Source organism: Protopterus annectens, chromosome 6.part0 (assembly GCF_019279795.1).
Source record: "Protopterus annectens isolate FY-2018-M chromosome 6.part0, PAN1.0, whole genome shotgun sequence".
In the NCBI taxonomy this organism is placed as follows: domain Eukaryota; kingdom Metazoa; phylum Chordata; order Ceratodontiformes; family Protopteridae; genus Protopterus; species Protopterus annectens.
The window spans coordinates 270,038,027-270,058,273 of NC_056737.1; the positions used below are offsets into that span (position 1 = coordinate 270,038,027).

Consider the following 20,247-nt stretch of genomic DNA (forward strand, 5'->3'; position numbering starts at 1 on the left):
AGAATGTCACCTATTATTCCCGCTTTTTGGATGACATCTATATTTTATGGAACGGGGACAGCATTTCATACTTGGCTTTTATTGCTTATTTGAATGCTAGTAGTGACTTCCTAAAATTTACTTCCGTTTTCAGTAGTAATGGTGTGCCTTATTTAGACACCTTTATTTCTATTGAGAACAATAGTTTTAAATCTACCATACATAGGAAGGCTACATTTACTAATTCATACTTAGATTTTAATAGTTACCATCCAGCAAGAATGAAAAGAAATATTTTTAAGGGCCAATGTATTAGGGCTATTAGAATGACTTCTAAATATGCTGACATGATTGATGAGATTGAACATATCACTGCCCTTTTTAGTGACAGGGGATATGATGTAGATTTAATGAAGGACGTAACTACATATGTTGTCAGTCAGTGGGGGATAAAATATATACCATTACTTGGGTTAAATAACAACCATAACCCAGTTAATAATATGGCTATGGTTACTACCAAACAAGTAAGTGAGATTAACACTTACATAATAGAGAATAAAAACCACAAAAGAGCATGTATTATTGAATATGGACCATTTAGCCATGTTATCAAAGATATTATGGGTCAAAAAAAATTGGCACATATTAACAGATGCACAGGACATAGCTAACATTGTGGGTTGTAGACCACAATTTGTTAACAAAATGGGAAAGAATTTAAAAAGTATATTAGAAGAGGCAAAAAAGGAAAAGGACAGGAGCTTGGCAAACACCACAAGGTGTGGGGCTTACCACCAATGTTCCTCTATTTGTGAGGTTAGTAGTGTAACATTGAACAACATTAATAAGACCAAATTACAGTTTTCTAAGGGGAATTGCAGATCTAGTATGCTAGTATATATAGCATTGTGTTCGGTCTGTTCTTCTTATTATATCGGTAAGACCGAAAGACAATTTAGGCAAAGGATATATTCACATTTGTATTTTATTAAAAGGAGGGATACCAAAAATGCCTCGTTTAAGCATATCCTTGAAAATGGTAAGGATCATACATTTAAATTTGCCATCTTAGAGATGGTAAAAAGCAATCCTAGAGGTGGGAATACTAAGAATTATTTAGCATATAGGGAACTATGGTGGCAGGTTTTGACAGATGCCACTACACCTCCAGGGATTAATGATTATTTTTCTATTAAACCACTTCTCTTATTAAATGGATAATGATTTGCAAAATATTTTAACAAATGTTTTTTAATACATTTTTTACTTTTTATTTGTTTTAAGTTAGTTGCTATAACTTTAAGATTTGCGCTTTTTGGCGCCAAATCCGGTATTTAAATGGAGAGCTTCCTAACTAATTAACTGTTCTGATGAAGCTCGCTACGACGAGTGAAAGCGCTTAACTATCTGTTACAATAAATTATTTGTTTTATACATGGTTTGGAGACTCTATTGCCTGGTACTGTGCTGAATTCTACTGTGTGAGGCAGCGTTGGCATTTGGAGTTGCTGTTTTTTACATACGTGTTTTTTTGTGGATCCAAACGTATTTTTACAATTGGGATATAAAAATGTTTGCTGTCTTTTTTAAGGTTTTTTTATGCAATATTATTTTTTTTATGGTTGCAGGTTTTGTAAGGTTTGGTAATAACATGTCTCTTTAAAACGTTTAATTGGTTGATGATGTCATGTCCTGTGTGGATTTAAAAACTGTTCATTTGTGTATTACCTTTGTCTGAAGAAGTCTCGTCACTGCTCAAGATGAAAGTGCCAACAATAATAAACTTTTGGGGAATTATTCCGTGCCTCGGTGTAGCATTCTTGTGTTTTCAAAAGCCAAAGTAGCTCCAATTGCAGGAAAAAGTCAAACAGAACAGATTAAAGTGGTTCAGACACATGCAGAAAAGCAGAAGACAATCTGGTGGAGATTTGGGACAGACAAAGAGAAAAGAGGATAGAAGGGCTCCCAGCACGGCGGTGAATGGATTGCATGAGAGAACACCTGCGACAGTGTGCATGAATGTCAAAAAAGGTAGGATAGGAGTACTGAAGAAAGATGGCGAAAGTTGACACGCCACCCCAACCCCATGTAGAAAATGGGAAAAACAGGGTTGATAAGGATACTAAGCAAATCAAATGAGGAAAATGAAGACGAGACAGAAAATTCTAAAATACCAAAGTGACTTACTGAGACTGTTGAACCCCATGTTCTTCAGTCTCAGTATAAACAAAGGGCAAACTGCACAGTTTGAGGGCAGGGATTACACTGTGCTGCATACAAATGAAATCTCAAGACAGGCTAGAAAAGCTAAAGTAATAGAATGGGTGGAATGTAGCAGAGTGTAACTTTTAGGTCCAGTGGACATTACTGGTACAAAAGGGTCAGTTGCGATATCACTGCAGTCTAAATAATTTGGACTATTTTCTTGTTTGATCTTCACAATGAACCAGGAACTGATCAATTACAGCTTCACAAAAATTTCCAGGAACTGACCAGACAAAGCCTTTGATTCCTATGTGGAACATAATACAGTCTTGACACTACATCAGCTAAAAATAATAAGATACCTAACCATAGAAATAATTAGGCCTTTGAGGGAGTTAAAATGTTGGCTTAAATGCATCTCTCCTGGGTGGGTGTTGACTCCCTAAGTGACAGCCAAACGAATGCTACCAAAGCATGGCTTGGTGACCATAAAGTTTGATAAACTTTGCAGGAAAGAGCTTCAAAATAAATGACCTAAATGTGCAGTCTCTTCATCCCTTTCTGGCTGTAATCTGTCAAAACAGTGGAAAGTTCATTATATGGATATTAAGTCTGCTTTACTGTAAGGTATAGAACTTTCTTATACTCTATCTTCTTCCACCTGTGATGAGATGTCTAGGTTTACTGTGGAAACTCAGAGTGCATTTACTGGCTGGGTGACACACCACTCTACTGCTATAACAAGGCAAAATCATCTTCATAAACTTCCCTTTTCCCCATTTTCTACATGGGGTCACCTACCACAATCCTTTATTCAGTGCCACTCCCTGCCTTCTTCAACACTTATGCCTGACTGTCGCAAGTCTTCTCTCAAACAATCCATCTGCCTCATTGCTGGACACCCTTGTTTCATCTTGCCTTCTCTCTGTCCCAAATCTTCACCAGATTGTATTCTGCTTTTCTGTACATGTGTCTGAATCACCATAACTTATTCTCTTTGAACTTTTCTGCAACTGGAGCTACTCTGGCTTCTGCTTTTATGTCCTCATTCTGTCTGCCCCACACTGTGCATCCTACGGCTCATCTCAGGCACTTCATCTCCATCACCTCTACCTTCCTCAACTCTCTGCCTTTACTGCCCAGGTATCTAATACAATACAGTAGTACTGGTCACACCACTGTTTTGTATACCTTACTTTTTAGCTTCTTTGGCATTCTTCTGTCATACACTACACCCCTGACAATCTGTGCCAGTTGACTGCAGTCCCTCTGATTCTAGCTTTGACTTCCTCATTCATAACTTTAAGTTAGTTGGGAGAATCTCATGGGAAGACCGTGTTGTATTCTACTGGCTGGAAGACAGGTCAGTAAAGTTTCTGTAGTACTTATTTGTCATGTAGATAGTATGGTAGCTCACAAAGATTTGCCATATCACATTTACTCCCTACCTAAAAGGTTACTTTTACATTGGTTGTGAGGAGCATGACCATTTTCGCTACGTGGAACTGGACTTCACCACCACTAAGGGAGCTATCCTGCTACAGTTATACTGGAACCTTCAAAGGATAGTTGAACAAGATGTTCTGTATTCCACTGAGACAGACTTAGGCCAAAAACACCTCTTGTCTGACATCCAGTACAGATGTCATAGGTTCATAGGTAGGTACTAGGCTATTGGCCCTAGGGCCTATATAAGCCTAGCCAAAAAGGTACCTTGGCTTTCACCACCCAAGAAAATGATTTTCCTAGACCCCTGTCGAGCAGAGCCACCAAAGTGATCCTCAGGGTGAATTTCCTATTGCCCATCCAATCATCAAGATTTTTCTTGAAGAGTGCTAATGAGGAGCTCTGTTTGACATAAATAGGTAATCTGTTCCACAGTATGGGAAGTCTCTGGGACAGGAATCTATCCCCTCCAGCATGTTCGGTTTATTGTGGTGACAAGGTTTAGGTCCCTACAGCGTGTAGCTCGGAGGGATTGGGATTCCTTTAAGTGGAGCATGTCCAACAGCTCTGGGTTTGACATAGCTTTGTAAGTTAGGCAGAGATCGCCTCTGAGTAGGCGATATGCGATGGAATAAAGCTGAAGTTTTTTGAGACTGTCTGCATAGGGCATCTGTTTGAGGCCAGTAATCCTCTTTGTGAGGTATTTCTGTGGCCTCGCCAGTTGTTGTAGATGTCTTGTGAGGTACATACCAAAAGGGGTGCTGTATTCTATAATGGGTCTAATGAGTGATGAGTAGAGGGGAACAATGACCTCTTTTTTTTTGGATGAGAAACCTTTTGTGATGAGGTGTGCCATGTAGAAGGATTTCCTGACCACTGTGGTGATATGATTATCAAAGGAGAAACTACTGTCCACCAGTGTCCCAAAGTCTCATCACACTTTTGGTGTTAAGTAGACTACCACCCATGTGGTAGTTCATGGGTACAGAGTTTTTTTTCCAAAGGGGATGACAATGCATTTTTTGGCAGTGAGCTTCAGGCCATGGCTTTGACACCAGGCATCTGTCTCAGTGAGGCCCTTTTGTAGGATGTCCACATCGTTAGGAGTTTTGATTATGGCTCTCAGTTTGCAGTCATCTGCAAACTTAGTTAGTCAAAGACCTTCTGTGTTAGCCTGTACTTCAGAGAAGTAGATACCAGACAGGAGAGGACCCAGGACTAAACCCTGTGGTACTCCACTTGTCACTGGTCTGAAGTTGGATTTGGAGTCTGCTACTTTCACAGTGTGGGTTCTGTCCGTGAGCCAGTTGGCAACCCGTCTTGTGTCATAGGGATTTATACCTAGTTTAGTGAGTTCATCTATAATTGCAGAGTGGGATCTGGTATCGAAAGCCTTCGCAAGATCTAGATAGGCTGTGTGAACCACCTTACCCTCATCTATGACTTTGGTGACTTTTAAAGAAGTCTATCAGGTTTAGGAGACATGATCTGCATTTCACAAACCTGAACTGGGTGGGATCCAGAGTTTGGAGATTACCAATGTCTTTGTTTATGAGTTCCATGATGATACGTTCCATGGCCTTGCAGACCAGGCTCATCAGGCTAATGGGGCGGTAGTTTCTGGGGTCCATCATGGCTCCCCCTTTGTGGACTGGGATAACCATCGCAGTGTGCCATTCATTGGGCACAAAGCCTGAGGTGAGGCTATGATTGAACATGGTACTTAGGTGGGGTGCCAGTTCGTTCTGCAGCTCATGTAGAAAACAGCCTGGGATATTGTCAGATCCCATGGATGCTGTGTTCTTGGCTTTGGAGAGTTTTTTTTTTTTTTTTTACCTGTGCAGCCGTGATTACAGGAACTTTGCATTCTTCCGGTATAGAGATGGACCCTCTAGGGGGTGAAAGGGGGTAAAGTTAGCAGTGAACCTATCTGCCAGGATGTTGGTAGTATCAGTTGGTTCTGTATATTTAGTGCCATTGTGTTGTAATGCAGAGCAGATCTGAGTGTTGCCACTGAGATTCTTGACATAGCTATAGAATGCTTTGTGGATGTCTTTAGAGTCAGTGGCAATTTTGTTTTCGTAATTAGTTTTGGAGGATTTTATGAGGGATCTCAGCTTCTTACTGAGGCTGACCAGGGAGCTCCTCCAGTCATGGGATTTTACTCTTTTTTTGCAACAGTTTCTTTCTTCTGTTGTAGAGTTTATGGCAGAGGACCACCAGATTGGCTTCCTATTTTTTGAGGATAGCATCTTGGTTCTGTTAGGGACAGCATGATCCATGCACTCGTGTAGGTGCTTATAAAGTGCATTTGTGTAGGATTCAGTCGTTGTACCTCTATTGTCCATCTGCATGGGTGTCATGAAGTTTGCCACTTCTATCTTAAGAAGTTGTTTACAGTGGTTTCCCTAATGGGGGATGGGGGCAGGATGTGGATGTCTAGGGTGATTAGCTTGTGGTCGGATCTGACCAAATAGGAATTGACCTCTAGTGTGGAACACCGGTCGCCCATGTTGGTAATGACCAGGTCTAGGATATTGCTGCCCCTGGTGGGGGTGTGAACAAGTTAATCCAAGGCACTGTAATTTATGAATTCCAGAAAACGTTGAGCAAAAGAGTTGGTACATGAGCAGTTTTCCCAGTTAATGGTGGGGTAGTTGAAATCACCCATTATTAGGGTGTTGGGTTATACTCTAATATTTTCCAGTGTATCAAGAAATGAGAAGTGGGAATCCTGGGGCATGGTGGGGGGTCTGTAGCAAGCTACAATTTGGACTGCGGTCTTGCCCAGAGTTAGTTGCACTTAGATAATCTTGGATGCATTATGCTGTGCAACTAGCCTGGAGGTGTGGATATCCTTAATGAATACGGACACACCTCCGCCTTTAGTGCTTCGATCCGGGTTAGGTGGCCAAAAGGTGTGGTATGAATTATAGCCTGGTAATGCAGGGGTGCTCTCTGGAGCTTTGAACCAGGTCTCTGTCACTGCACATATGTCGATGTTCTCCATTTTAAGGAGTGCCTTGAGTGAGTGCATTTTGAGGTTTAGACTTCTAGCACTGAGTAGCATTATCCTCAGATTTTGCTTGCTTGTACCTCTTACGGTGGTGAATTTGTCATTTGAACCCTGCCTAAAAAAGGCACTATAGGGGTGGCAAGAGCCTTAGCCAGTATCCATAATCCCAAGGGCGACAGGTGCAGGCCATCTCTGGCAAAGCATCGTGGTCTGTCGATCATGTCATCCCAGGCAGACAAACACTGGAACCGCTTAAAATCATATTTATTCATGAAACAAATAAAACTGTTCAAAAATCCACTCAACAAAAGAAGCTTTAAAATTTCAATCCCTTGAAACAGATGAACCTTTCCCATGTAGCGCAAACTGGGACTTGATGGAGGCACTCAAGGAGGACAGTTGTCGAGATAGATAAAAAGAGAAAATTGTAACAACTTTTTTGGAAGTCAAAAAGAACCAAATGAGTAGTATGCTTGCAGAGAATAATGCACTCTCCTTAAACTGCTCGTCTCAGAGGTCAGAACTCATAACCCAAAGATGTAATGTCGTCCATACAATTTATGGCTCAGATAGCTACTGGTCTGGCTGGACTTCACACTCCTGTTTCAGAAAAAAAGGCTTTTTCTGGAGATCAGTAGAATGAAAGTGCTCATTCAACTCTATAAACTCACCTTATCCCAAGTTCAGCTACTAGGGAACAGCTAGCAGACTGCCTTAATAAAAAAGGAGGCATCTACATTCGTACATCTAAAGACACTCAATGAAGAGATACCACATACTGCATGACAAATACAAGGAGGTTGTCAAGACTACCACTTTTGCTTCCTCTGTAGCTGTGCTCCACGTCTGTTGTGCCATAAATATGGTAAATTACAGCAGTTTCACTCTGCAGTCTGTGCTATGTTTTGAAAATGAGCTGTTCCAATGTTTGTGGAGTTTACTTGTTTATAAGGAAAAGGAAACCAATGCTGCCCTTTAGTTGAACTGCCTGCCTTGGACTCATCTTGACACTACTAATAATGACCATCTGTTTTAGTATGGTACACATTATAACCTATACTTCCAATATAAAACACTTGTATTCACTGTAAACACAAGTCTCTTGATTCTACATTAGAACTCAAGTACTGCTGAAATAAATGGCACCACTGATAGCTTTCTGGTAAAAAATACTCCTGTAATACATACCTGAGTCTCCTGTATATCGTATGCTCTGGTATTCTGAATAGAAGACTGCCTTCTCCAACATCCCAAGCAAGATAACGGCTAAAATCCAAAACTGAATTCTAAGCAGATCTCTCCAGTAACATGCACACCAAACCAACCATAGGAATCCATACAGGACGTAGACGATGCACATCACCATGAAAAACTTTGGCAAGAGAAAGAACAAAGATGCCATTAAATATCAGGCACAATACAGACTGCTGCAATTTGTAATGTACCAATCTAAACAAACAGACTGTAACCTGTAATCCTATGAGGCTATCAAAATCATGGATGAAAAAAGCACACAGCAGAAACGTTACAGATGTTGTGAATACTGATGGCCAGGAGGCCTTGAATGTACTAAAATGACTTCAGAACTGGCCAGATGATGAAGAGTTGAACCAGGCGTCATTACCTTTCACCAGTGAAAGAGAAAATGAAATACTGGCTTTCATTTGATCACAAAGATACGTGATAAAAGTCAGAATATCAGAAAACACCTGCTCCCTTAAGGATACAAGCTTAGCATAAAATCACAATATGGTGCAGGGCAATGAGAATTACTATCAAAGCCCAAAATGAGTGAAGTATATTCCATGTGTCTTTGAGAGAGAGAACTAACCTTCATTTTTTTCTTATTTTAGAGCCTCTACCAATGCATGTGTTCTGGTTGTGTAAACATGTGCCTGGCTGAAGTTCCATGCAATGGTATTCAGTTTTCTTTTGGTCAGACCATTTAGTACCTTATAGAAACAAGACTGTTATTTGCTAGCCATATGCACAGCCTTAGTGAAAGTGAAACGATTCTGGTCTCTAAGGAAGCACACACTTCACACAGGCTACATTTCTGCAGACACATCAAGAAAGCAGTAGTCTTACTTGCATCAATATTAAAGGAAAACACATTACAATGCAGTTAAACCTCATTTCAGTGTTTTTTTCCCTGTAGCAGCACTTGGGCATATTTCAGCACTTAAACACTCGGTACCTTTCAATTTCTTTACTTCCCTGCCTTGGATCAGAAAGGTCTCAATTTCTGACAATTCACATCTCACATTTCAGAAAGGAATGTGCCTTAGCCTATGAAACCTAATTAGATATACCATTTTCTATTAGTCACAGCTCACAGTTTTACATCCTGAGACTGGGGGGTGGGATTCATACCAGCATTTCATGCCTGCTGAATTTTATGACTATATTTTGCAGCAAATTAAATAATTACAAATCCAAATGGGGCACTCAATGCTTCTGAGCAGTTAGCTCTGCACACAATCATACAGAAGAGCAGTGAAGCAAAAACACACACATCCACGCAGAGGAAGGTCTGCAAAGAACTGCACAGCTCGCCATCTACAATGTTTGTCTATCACTGTGTATAAATTCAGCAAGACTTCAAAACATCAGTAGAGAAACTTTGTAAAATCACGAGCAGAAACTATGAAAGCCGGCAAAAAATCCAATAACTCCAATAAGTAAAATCCAATAAGATCGAAAAAGTAGTCGTATGAAACTGTTTATTGTAAGCGCTTTCGGCAAGGACGTTGCCTTGCCTTCATCAGACAAACAGTACTAGCAAAACAGTAGAGAAACTGCTGTACAACTGAAAAAAAGCAGTTAACAGCAATACATATAAAAACACTGCTGCGTGTGCTGATGCATTCTATGGCAGATAAAACAGTGCACAGCAACATACAGATATACAATAATGGAAACTACTGTGGTATGGTGTCTACATATACATGGACACGTAAATGATGAATACAAATGGGGTCAAAAAGGAGTTAACAGAAATGTAGAAAAGGGGGAAGGTTGCAAAGCAGAAGGATAAACAGGATGAAGCATACATGCCAATACAGGCTTGGGGAGGAAGAACAAAGTACATTTGTATGAGAAATTTAAAATCAATTACAGTTGCTCAAGTGTACTCAGTGTTGCAGTCAATTGTTTTTTGGATTTCTGCCTTCAAGAGCCTGACAGTTGGCAGAACTTTCAAAGCTTTATGCCCCCCCCCTCCATGGCTCTGTCAGACTCCCTCCCAGGACAGCCAACCGGCAAAGAAGGTAAGATTTTGTTCCCCCATTTGTTTATATACCACATCACTGTGGTATTGTCTGTAAATACCTTGAGATGTCCTGGGGAGAAAACAGGATGAAACGCTTTAAGAGCCAGTAGAAGAGCTCTCATTTCTTTGATATCTTACATCTGAAGCATCTGTGAATAGTTTGAGGGAAGAGGGGGATGAAAAGTGAGCCATGGATTTAAGGACAACTGCTGGATCCACCACAAGAGTTCCTTCTTGAGATAAGGTAGAAGAGGAACTACAAGGTCTAGAGGAAGAGCATGTTGAACACAAACTGACTTCAGGAACCACTGAAACTTTCTCATGTGGATTTTGGCCAGAGGGAGCATAGGGATGGTGGATGCCATGAAACCCAGAGCTGTCAAAATCTCTGGCTGTAATGTTGACCAAAGGAAGAAAAGTTTAAAGGAAGGAAATGAGAGTTAAGCCATGGGAGGAGGCCGGGATGCCAGCAGAGGCATTGTCTGAATTTTGCAACCCAGAAAAACGTGATCCTTAGGAGTTAGAAAACACTTTTTGAAGTTTATTGTGAATCCCAGGCTCTGAAGAAGAGGGATGGCAAAATGAAGATTTTGCAGCAGGATCTCTGGAGAGGATGCCTGAATCAGGAGGTTATGCAAGTAAGGAAAGACTTGAATCCACTGAAGCCTACAAAAAGCAATCACAGTAGTGAGGAATTTGGTGGATACCCATACGGCAGTAGAAAGGCCAAACGGGAGAGTAGAGAACTGAAATTGCCAGGAAGCAACAGAGAAACGCAAAAACTCCCTGAAAAGGGGATGGACTGGAATATGGAGATAAGCATCCTTGAAATCCTGAGATGCCCGATAAGCCTGAGGAAGCAAAATAAGAAGTTATGTACCTACCATAACGTTCCGTGTTAGTTGTCTTCTTCTCGCCTTCTTTCTTGCTGGATGGGTTCGGAGCACTCGGCCAATACTAAAGCACGAGAGCTAATTCCACCGGCTCGAGGCTCCCCTATATCCCACAATGCTAGGCGGTAACTACTCAGATCTCGTTTGATAGCTAGACGAAGCAATTCTAGTCTCCATAGTATGGAGAAGGGTAACCCACCTCTATATAGACCAGAGTGTGTAAGGTATCCCAGACCTAACAAAAGGGGAAATAGAGGTGGTAGAACATGTGGGAATGAAACTCTTCCAGAGGAAGATCACAAAATGAATTCCTATCGGTCTTGTCCAGGCTTGGTGGAAGGAGGGTGGGACGCAAGAAAGAAGGCGAGAAGAAGACAACTAACATGGAACGTTATGGTAGGTACATAACTTCTTAATGTTAAGTTGTCTGTCTCGCCTTCATTCTTGCTGGATGGGACCGCGTCCCTAGCACCTTATCCTGGGTAGCCTATCGGAACAGACTCTTGAGAACAGTGGAACCAAAGTTGGCACAGTTTCTGGAGACCATGTCCAATTTGTAATGTGAAATGAAGGTATGAGGAGAAGCCCAAGTGGCTGCTGCACAAATGGAATCTATTGGCAGCCTGTCCTGAAAAGCTACGGATGTAGCTAATGCCCTAGTTGAATGAGCTCTAGGTCTTGAAGGTAGCTTTTGATGTCTGATCTCATAGATTAAGGTAATTGTAGAGGTGAGCCATCTAGAAAGGGAAACTTTAGTAACTGGAAGGCCCAATTTCCCTTCCGCATATGAAAGAAAAAGCTGATCAGATTTCCTGAATTGTTTAGTCCTGTCTAAATAATATCTAAGTTGGCGGTGAACATCCAGAAAATGTAGCTTTTGTTCCGACCTGTTGGAATAGTTAGCGAAAAAGACGGGGAGATAAATCGCTTGGTTTAGGTTTGTTTGAGAGGAAACCTTAGGTAAAAAGGATGGATTAGTACGGAGGGATACCCTATCTTTGTGAAACACTAAGTAAGGAGGGCGACTGCACAGAGCATGGAGTTCAGATATCCTTCTCGCTGAAATTATGGCTACTAGAAAAAGTGTCTTCCATGAAAGCAACTTCAGGGAACATGATGCCGCTGGTTCAAAAGGGGGAAGGATTAAGGATGCCAGAACCAAGTTCAAGTCCCACTAAGGCGGGGGATCTTTGATCGGAGGTTTGAGAAGAAAAACGCCCCTTAAAAAGGCTTTGCAGAGCTTGCGAGCCATGATGCTAGACTCCGAGACACCTACATGATAATTAGATATAGCAGCCAACTGAACTCTAATGGTAGATGAAGAAGAGCCTAAATGAAAGAGTTCTGCTAGAAAGTCTAGAATAGACTGGATAAGGTGCAGTGAAGGGATCTATATTTTTTGATGTTGCCCAAAAGGAGAAGCGTTTCCATTTGCTATTATAAATCTTCTGGGTAGAAGAGATATTAAGGGAAGCCTGGCTAAGGTCGGAATCGGAGAAACCACACTGTGAGGTTGAGAGAATGAAGAGATTGGTGCAGCTGGCCCGAATGGTGGGTCAACAGATCTGGCACTGGGTCCAGATGCCAAGGCTGCTCCAAAAGGTAACTATGAAGGAACAGAAACCATATCTGTCGAGGCCAGTAAGGGACAATGAGGATCATTGTCACTCTCAAGGCGATGGCTTTCTGAATTAGTTGAGTTATCAGTGGAAAAGGGGGAAAGGCATACAGTCCCCGGGGCCAATCATGGACTAGAGCGTCTCTGGTGGGATGGCCTGGTAATGGGAAGAGAGTGAAGTCATGACACTTGCTGTTTTGGGGAGTGGCAAAAAGATCGCAGCAAGGCTGGCCCCATCGTTGGAACACTTCTTCCAGTACTGATTTCTTCAGAGACCACTCGTGGGGCATGAGAATTGCCCTGCTCAACTTGTCTGCAATCACGTTGGTCTTCCCAGGAATGTGCGTTGCTACCAGAAAACGCTGAGAAGAGATTGCCCATTGCCAAAGTCTGAGTGCCTCTCGACATAAGGGGTATGATCTGGTTCCGCCTTGTTTGTTGATGTACCACACTACGGACATGTTGTCCATCTGAATTGCAATAGTCCCTGTGGGAAGAGAGTTGTGAAGGGCTTGCAACGCTAAAAGCACTGCTCTCATCTCTAAGACATTTATGTGCAAGTGGCACTCAAAACGTTGCCACGTGCCCTGGACTGTCCTGCCCTGATAATGCCCCCCCCCCACCCGATCAGGGAGGTGTCTGTTGTTAACGTGGCAACTGGGGGGGGGGGGAGTGAAGGGTCTTCCTTGGAGAACCTCAGGTGATGTGATCCACCAAGACAGTTGATTCTTGCATGATTGAGTTAACAATATGGTGTGGGACATCGGGAGCTGTTGGAAGGACCATTGAGTAAACAGCATCCATTGGAGGATCCTCATGTGGAAGCGAGCTAAGGGGAGAAGGGGGATAGCTGCTGCTATGAGTCCTAATACCTTCAAAACTAGTCTGGCTTTGACTTTGTTGCATTGTAAGAGAAGGTAAACTTGTTTGCGGATGTCTGACACACTCTGCTCTGTAAGTCTGGCTGAAAGATTGTGTGTGTCTAATGTGGCGCCTATAAAGATAATAGATTGACAAGGCGATAAGGCAGATTTTTCGAAATTTATTGAAATGCCTAGAGCTTGGCAAGTTTGGATAGTGAAGTCTCTGGATAGAAGTAGTTGATGTCTGGTAGTGGCAGTAAGGAGCCAGTCGTCTAAATATGGAAACACCTGGAATCCTTGACGTCTCAAGTGAGCCACGACCACTGCCATGCATTTGGTAAACACTCGGGGGGCTGTAGTGAGACCAAAGGGCAGGGCTCTGAATTGATAGTGTCTGGCTCACAGCCTGAAGCGGAGAAATCTCCTGGAGCGTCTGTTCATCTTTACATGGTAGTACGCGTCCTGAAGATCTATCGAGCACATCCAATTGTCCTGACCCAAGAAGGGTAGAATGGACTGTAGCGTGACCATCCGGAATTTTGTTTTTCTGACATACTTGTTTAAGTTGCTGAGATCCAGTATGGGTCTCCAGTCCCCTGTTTTTTTGGTACCAAAAAGAATTTGGAGTAGATTCCGGATCCTTGTTGGTCTGCTGGGACTGATTGGATAGCTCTTTTTGATAGCCACTTTGAAATTTCTAGTGCTGCTTGTTCCCTTAGACTGGGTGGAACGTCTGGAAGGGATCCTTTGGGTTGGGATGGAAGGTGAATAAAGGGAATTTTGTAACCCTCGGATATGATCGACTGTACCCATTTGTCTTGTGTAAGGGAAAGCCAGGCTTTTGGGTACAGGGATAATCTTCCCCCGACTGCCTCCGAAGGTGGACAGCCGGGCAGCACCTCAGGGATGCTGAAAGGGTTTATCAGAGAAGGTTTCTCTGCTACCCTGGTTTTGCGGACCTCCTCTGCCTCTAGGGCGGCATCTACCGTTATTCCCCCCTCTGCCTCTAGAGGAGAATCGACCTTGTGCATCAGATGAGACTCCCTGGGTTTGTTTGCGGAACCACATCTTTCCTCCCCTCTGACCTTTGGGATAAGGCCTAGAAGGGGTAGAAAAACGGACTCCCATGGCACAGAGTCTTACCTTCCACCTCGCACCTAGTCAATGTGTCCTTCACCTGAGGACCAAACAAGGATGATCCATCAAAGGGGGAATTGGTAAAGGACGCCTTGAAAGGGTCCGCAAAGTTGCACAGCCGCATCCAGGCGTGACGTCGTAGGGCAACACCTGTGCCTGCGGCTCTACTTGCCCCATCCGCAGCATATGAGATAAGCCGCATGGAGGAGTTAACGATGGAGTTCAGGGTTGCCAACTGGGAGTTCATTCCGTCTTGGAACCCCTCAGCTGTTGGATCCTTTACCTCTTCACTCATATCCTTGAGTAAATCTCTCTGGAGACGAGTGAAGTGACAGAAGTAGTTTAGCGACCGCATTGAAAAGATCGCTGATGAGAACATCCGCTTACTGTACCTGTCCATGGTCCTAGATTCCTTATTAGGAGGATAGACAGGTACCAAAGGATCGGCTAACTCCTTCTTAGTGGCTGCGGCCACCACCATGGCATCGACGGGGACGCCTTTAGATAAAAAAATCTTTATCTCTAAGGGTGGGTTCCACTGAATCAGGAGCCGTCCAGGCCTTCCTTGCCACCACTTCCTTAAGGGTTCAAAGGGAGGGGACACCCAGGAGGTAGAAGGGCGAGAGCCGAACGCCTCAAGGTACACTGACTCATCCTCTGAAGGGTTAAGGGCTGGCCAGTTCCCCCCTCTGTTTCAGGATCTCAAGGGTGTCAGCAAAGGAGACATCCTCAGAGGGGGATCGAGGGGAACCTTCAGATTCCTATAAGTCAGTGTCAGAGGTGATAGACTCAGGGGAGTCAATGTGCTTCCTCTTGCACTGCCTCTTCCTAGGGGGTTCTCCTACCGGGTCAGGAGAGGCCTCAGAAGAGGATGAAATTCCCAATGGGGAAACTTGAGGTGTTGGCTCTCTGCGGTCTGAAGCAAGGGTGTGGGTAGAAATCACTGCAGGCACTGATGATGGAGGGGCTGACGGAGCCGACTGTGGGGCAGACACTGGTTCTAGCACGTTCCGCATGACCTCGAAGGCACCCCTATCGGGCAAGGCCGGAGGTCCCCGCTCCGAAGAGACCAGGACCCGCCCGGCACTGACAGGGATGGCTCTGAGGCCGATGTCGGAGCCAAACTCACCAGCGCCGAAGCACTGAGAGGGAGAGCGGGGTCGGACAAGGGTCCGATGCCACTCGCCCCCTCTGAGCCGACGAGGGAAGCTCGGCACCGAGATCCCTCCAAAGAGGAGATCGGAGCAGATGACGGAGCCGAAAGGGAAGGTATCGGATCCAACGCACCGACAGTCATGGCTCCGATGAGCCCTGGCTCCGAGCTCAAAGGAGTCGGAGGAGGAACACATTGAGGGACAGAAATAGCCACTGACTGATGAGTCGGGCTATGAAGCATTTGGGCCAGCGCCTCGGACTTGAGAAGTCTACTCACTACCCTTTGCAAATCGTGGTCAGATAGCCTGGAAGACCGTGAGGAATGCGATCTATGGCTCCGCTCCAAAAGAAGAGGGGATCCTGGTGCCGAGTGAACGGAGCCGATGGAGGGAGACCTAGATCTATTTCTTAAAGGTTGCTCCGATAAAAGTATCGGAGCCAACTGAGTCTTATCAGCCTCGGCTCCGGCCGGAGCAGAGGTAATTGTATGAGGCTTGGAAACATCGGCTCCAGCTGGAGCCAATGTCGAAGCAGTTTTGATGCTTCCAGAGGACGGCTCTGAAGCCGGAGCCGACTGTCTGGAAGTCTTAGAGGCTTCCCCAACACAGACTGGGTCGGGGGGCCTTCAGGCTTTAATAAGCCACGCAAAATCAATTTATTTTTGTGTTCCTGCAGGACTCTAGGGTTGAAACCATGGCACACAGCACATGAGTCCTGCAGGTGCAACGGTCCCAGGCAATACACACAAGAAGTGTGACCGTCTGTCAGAGACATTTTCTGACAGCATGAGTCACACTTCTTGAAGCCTGAGACCTTGGAGTCCTTAGACATAGTAAAGGCCTAAGTAATAAAAAACACTCGCACAGACACACACACACACACACACACACACACACACACACACACACAAAGGCCTTCAAGAAAATATAAAATTCCAGTCACACTAAAGGACTAGGAGAGGTAGGGGAAGGGGCCTAAGGCCTAAAGTTAAAAGGGAATAAAGGGAGGGATTATGGGCAAAAGAGGTGAATCGATTCAAGGAAAAGATAATTAAAACTAAAAGTTATACTAAGAAAGTAATAGGGGTCTAAAGATTGTGAAAATAGAATAATTTTTCACTAACCTGCCAGAGCCGGTAGAAAAGCACCTCGTCAGCTAAGCGGCAAACGAGATCTAAGTAGTTACTGCCTAGCATTGTGGGATATAGGGGAGCCTCGTGCCGGTGGAATTAGCTCTCGAGCTTTAGTATTGGCCGAGTTGGAGCCGAGAATCGGCTCCAAACCCATCCAGCAAGAATGAAGGCGAGATAGACAACTTAACATTAGGAGTTTTAAGACTATAAACCCACCCATGGGAGGGAACACAGACTATCTGCATTACCATAAGGACTTTCAATGTCCTCCCACTATTTATGTGCACTTTTGTTCACTTGAGGGATAACACCATGTGGTGGCTTGATGAATAAGCCCACCATTAGAATGACCACTGCAACACCCCTACTCAGAGGAACTGTGGCTGCGCACATCCTGTTCTACTCCTCCCTCCCACCCAAATGATAGGCAAACCCATCCTTTCCTGCCAGCACCAGCAAGCACTCGTATCACTGAATTACCTCAGGTCATCTGGCCTATAGTCAGTCTTTATACATCTATGCTATCAGTGCAGTCCCAAACTCCAGAAATGCATTCAGTGTGCATATGTCAAGGAAATACTGAAACAAATGCCACTGTCCAAATGAGACTGTAGAAATCAGTCATTGGATTCTGGTTTGTGTCATATATTTATCAAACTTACTGCTATAATACTATTCTCTGGAGGATTAGCAGTAACAATATCTTTCAAAGCATTCCCTTCATTAGACAGGACACTGTGGATTCATTACACTACATAATTCACTTATACACAATGCATAACTACAGTGCATTTTTAAATAGCAGATCTAAAGATGAAAACCTGTTTACAAAAGTTAAAAAAAAAGTAAGTACTTAGCATCTTCTGTAGTAATTATACTCACAATCATGAGGGGCCAGTCCACAGGTGAGATGTAGTCATATGGTCCATGTACACTGATAAGCACTGCAAAACACAAAAACGTGCAAGCCTGAGTAAAATTCCCACAAGAAAACATATAAGGGATAACAGTTGCCACAACAATCACATTTTGCACAACATAATAAATATTAACTCCTATTCCAAAACACATATTTAACTTTGCCAACATCTGCAAACAGCTTAGGTAGCATTTTTGTGGAACGTATGAATCACCACATTAGTTTAGTCTTTTGTTAGAAAAGGGAAGATAAAGAGCACAAACGCTCATCTCAACCTTCTCAACATTTAAACAGTCTTACATATCCCTATTAGTATACATGCAAAAGTTACATACATTTTAACTTTGGATTATCAACTGCAGTCTTAGACTAGGAGACTCAAAAAAAGATGGAGTACACCTTTGTTTATAGGACAGTACACTGATCTCAAAGGACCATCTGCAGGCACAGCTCAGATGAACAGGATCACATCAGAAATGAACACAACATATTTCCAGATACAAGTATATGCTATAAAACATATACATATTTACAGATGCAAAAATGTGCTACAACACTTAATTTAAGGAGTTTACAAAGTCAAAGCATGGCTGTAAAAATGGAATTATGCTTAGCAGACCTTATTGGGTAAGAAGCAGCCATAATGACTGAGACACATTACACTACAGTGAGAGCAGCATATTATACAGGTATGAAGACATTAAAAGAAGCAAGTGAGAACAGTTGTAGGAAATGATAACATGTGGAGAAGACAGAAATGGAGATAAAGGAATGCAGGAAGAAGAGAAGTACAGAGGAGAGAAGAGAGAGATGACAAGGTGAAGAAGAAAGTAGGATGAATGAGAGGCAGTGAGTGAGGGAATGACAAGATGAGATAAGGATAACTAGCTCTAAAGCTATACATAAAATAATTGAGCAACAGTGCATTCAATATGTGTGAAAAAACAATGGAGGTACTGCAGGTAATCAAGGAATGCATACTACATCAAATGGTGAAATGCATTTTCTTGTCCCATGTGCATGAGCACTGACCTACACTACTCTTACTTCAAAAGGAAAATGGTCCAGTAAGCATGCATGGCACAAACATGGTATATTCACACCAGTCCATCTGTGTGCACATTACAGCATCAGATGTTATGTGCAGGCCATGCTGCCCAGTGTATCTACAGCAATGTTGTGGAGTGATTCACAAGGATCCTGCAGTACCGGAGGCAAGAAGGGTGACAGAGGAAGTGAGGGTAACAAAAGTGCAAGATGAAAGGAAGATAGCAGGAGGAGGTTGTAAAAAGGGAATAAAGGTTTTTCTCAATCACATTACAGAAAAGATGGCAGTAAAGGAGAGAGACACCAGGCCAGGCTAAGAAAGGAATCTAAGAGGACATATACAGAGAAGTCTTAATGGAAACTACTCCTCTGTCTTCACAAGGTAAAGGATGGGTTAAGATGCTTGGGACAGCTTTGGAGCTACACCAAAAGGTTAGTGAGAAGTTGAGACTGAACTGTGATCTCAAGAAGGACTAGCCAGGCTGCCACCCAGGGTTCTTCAGGAAACTGACTAACAGGCAGAAGGACTCCAAGGGAGAGCTTCAAATAATTGCAATGAGCATAAAATGACTGAGGAATGCAAGAAGGCAAAAGTAGTACATCTGTATAGGTTGAAGGTGTAAAGATCGGGTGAAGAGAGAAGTCTGTCATCTGTAAATATTAATGTAAACCACAGGCATGCGTCTTAAATGGTAAAAATAGTGTTACATGTGGAACTGAGAAAAATGTAACAGTGCACTCTGCTGACCAAGTTAAGCATGTTGTCACCCTTTGATGTAAACACGGCTCCGGCCGGTCTAGATGAAGGAATTCTTGATATTGTTTTAAGGCCAGAGTTAATGGCCATAATAAGCATGCATAAATGTCCTTAACGGCTTTGCTTCCTGGCCTGGTGTGAGCTTACTAAAGAATGTAGTTTCTTTTAGCCTGGGAACCCAGGAAAAGAATGATGTAATGTGAACCAGGAATGCGATTTTAAAAAAGTACAGTTTTGTACCTACCATAAATGTAGATGTTCGAAGATCCACATTGCTGCAGTCCTTACACTTGGGTAGTCCGCTGTCCTCGGTCGGCCCGAATATCAAAGTATAAGGCTGACGTCGGTCAAGGCGCATTTGACTGACATCAGGACGTCAGGGTACAAATGCGCATGACCGACATCATATCCTCAGTCTTTTCTTGCCCCAGATGTCAGAAGACCCTAAAAATAAAGGTCAAAACCCAAAGACAACAACCAAACAACCAACCATCCTAACACTAAAAATATGTACAATATATACAATATATACAATATACCTCATATTGACAACCCAACCCACACAACCGCCTCAAACTACAGAGGGGAAGGAGGGAGTAAATTGGACTGCAGCAATGTGGATCTTGAACATCTACATTTATGGTAGGTACAAAACTGTACTATGTTCTTCATCTCACATTGCTGCAGTCCTTACACTTGGGTAGAATCCCAAAGCAGAGGTAAGGAGGATGGCCAAACTATAATGAAGCAGGAGCTGCCAAAATGCCCTGCAAAACAGCAGTGGCAAAACCAGCCCTGGATTTAGA

General features: G+C 43.2%; 1 protein-coding gene across 1 annotated transcript in view; it reads right to left on the reverse strand.

The window, feature by feature from the left end:
* LOC122804259 (transmembrane protein 87A-like) overlaps nucleotides 1–20,247 on the reverse strand; it is a gene marked incomplete in the record, with an annotated part of 1,166,529 nt that overhangs the window by 494,187 nt on the left and 652,095 nt on the right. Inside the window, 2 exon segments of the mRNA XM_044074023.1 lie at nucleotides 7,838–8,021; nucleotides 17,601–17,662. Coding sequence (XP_043929958.1) covers nucleotides 7,838–8,021; nucleotides 17,601–17,662 — 246 coding nt within the window.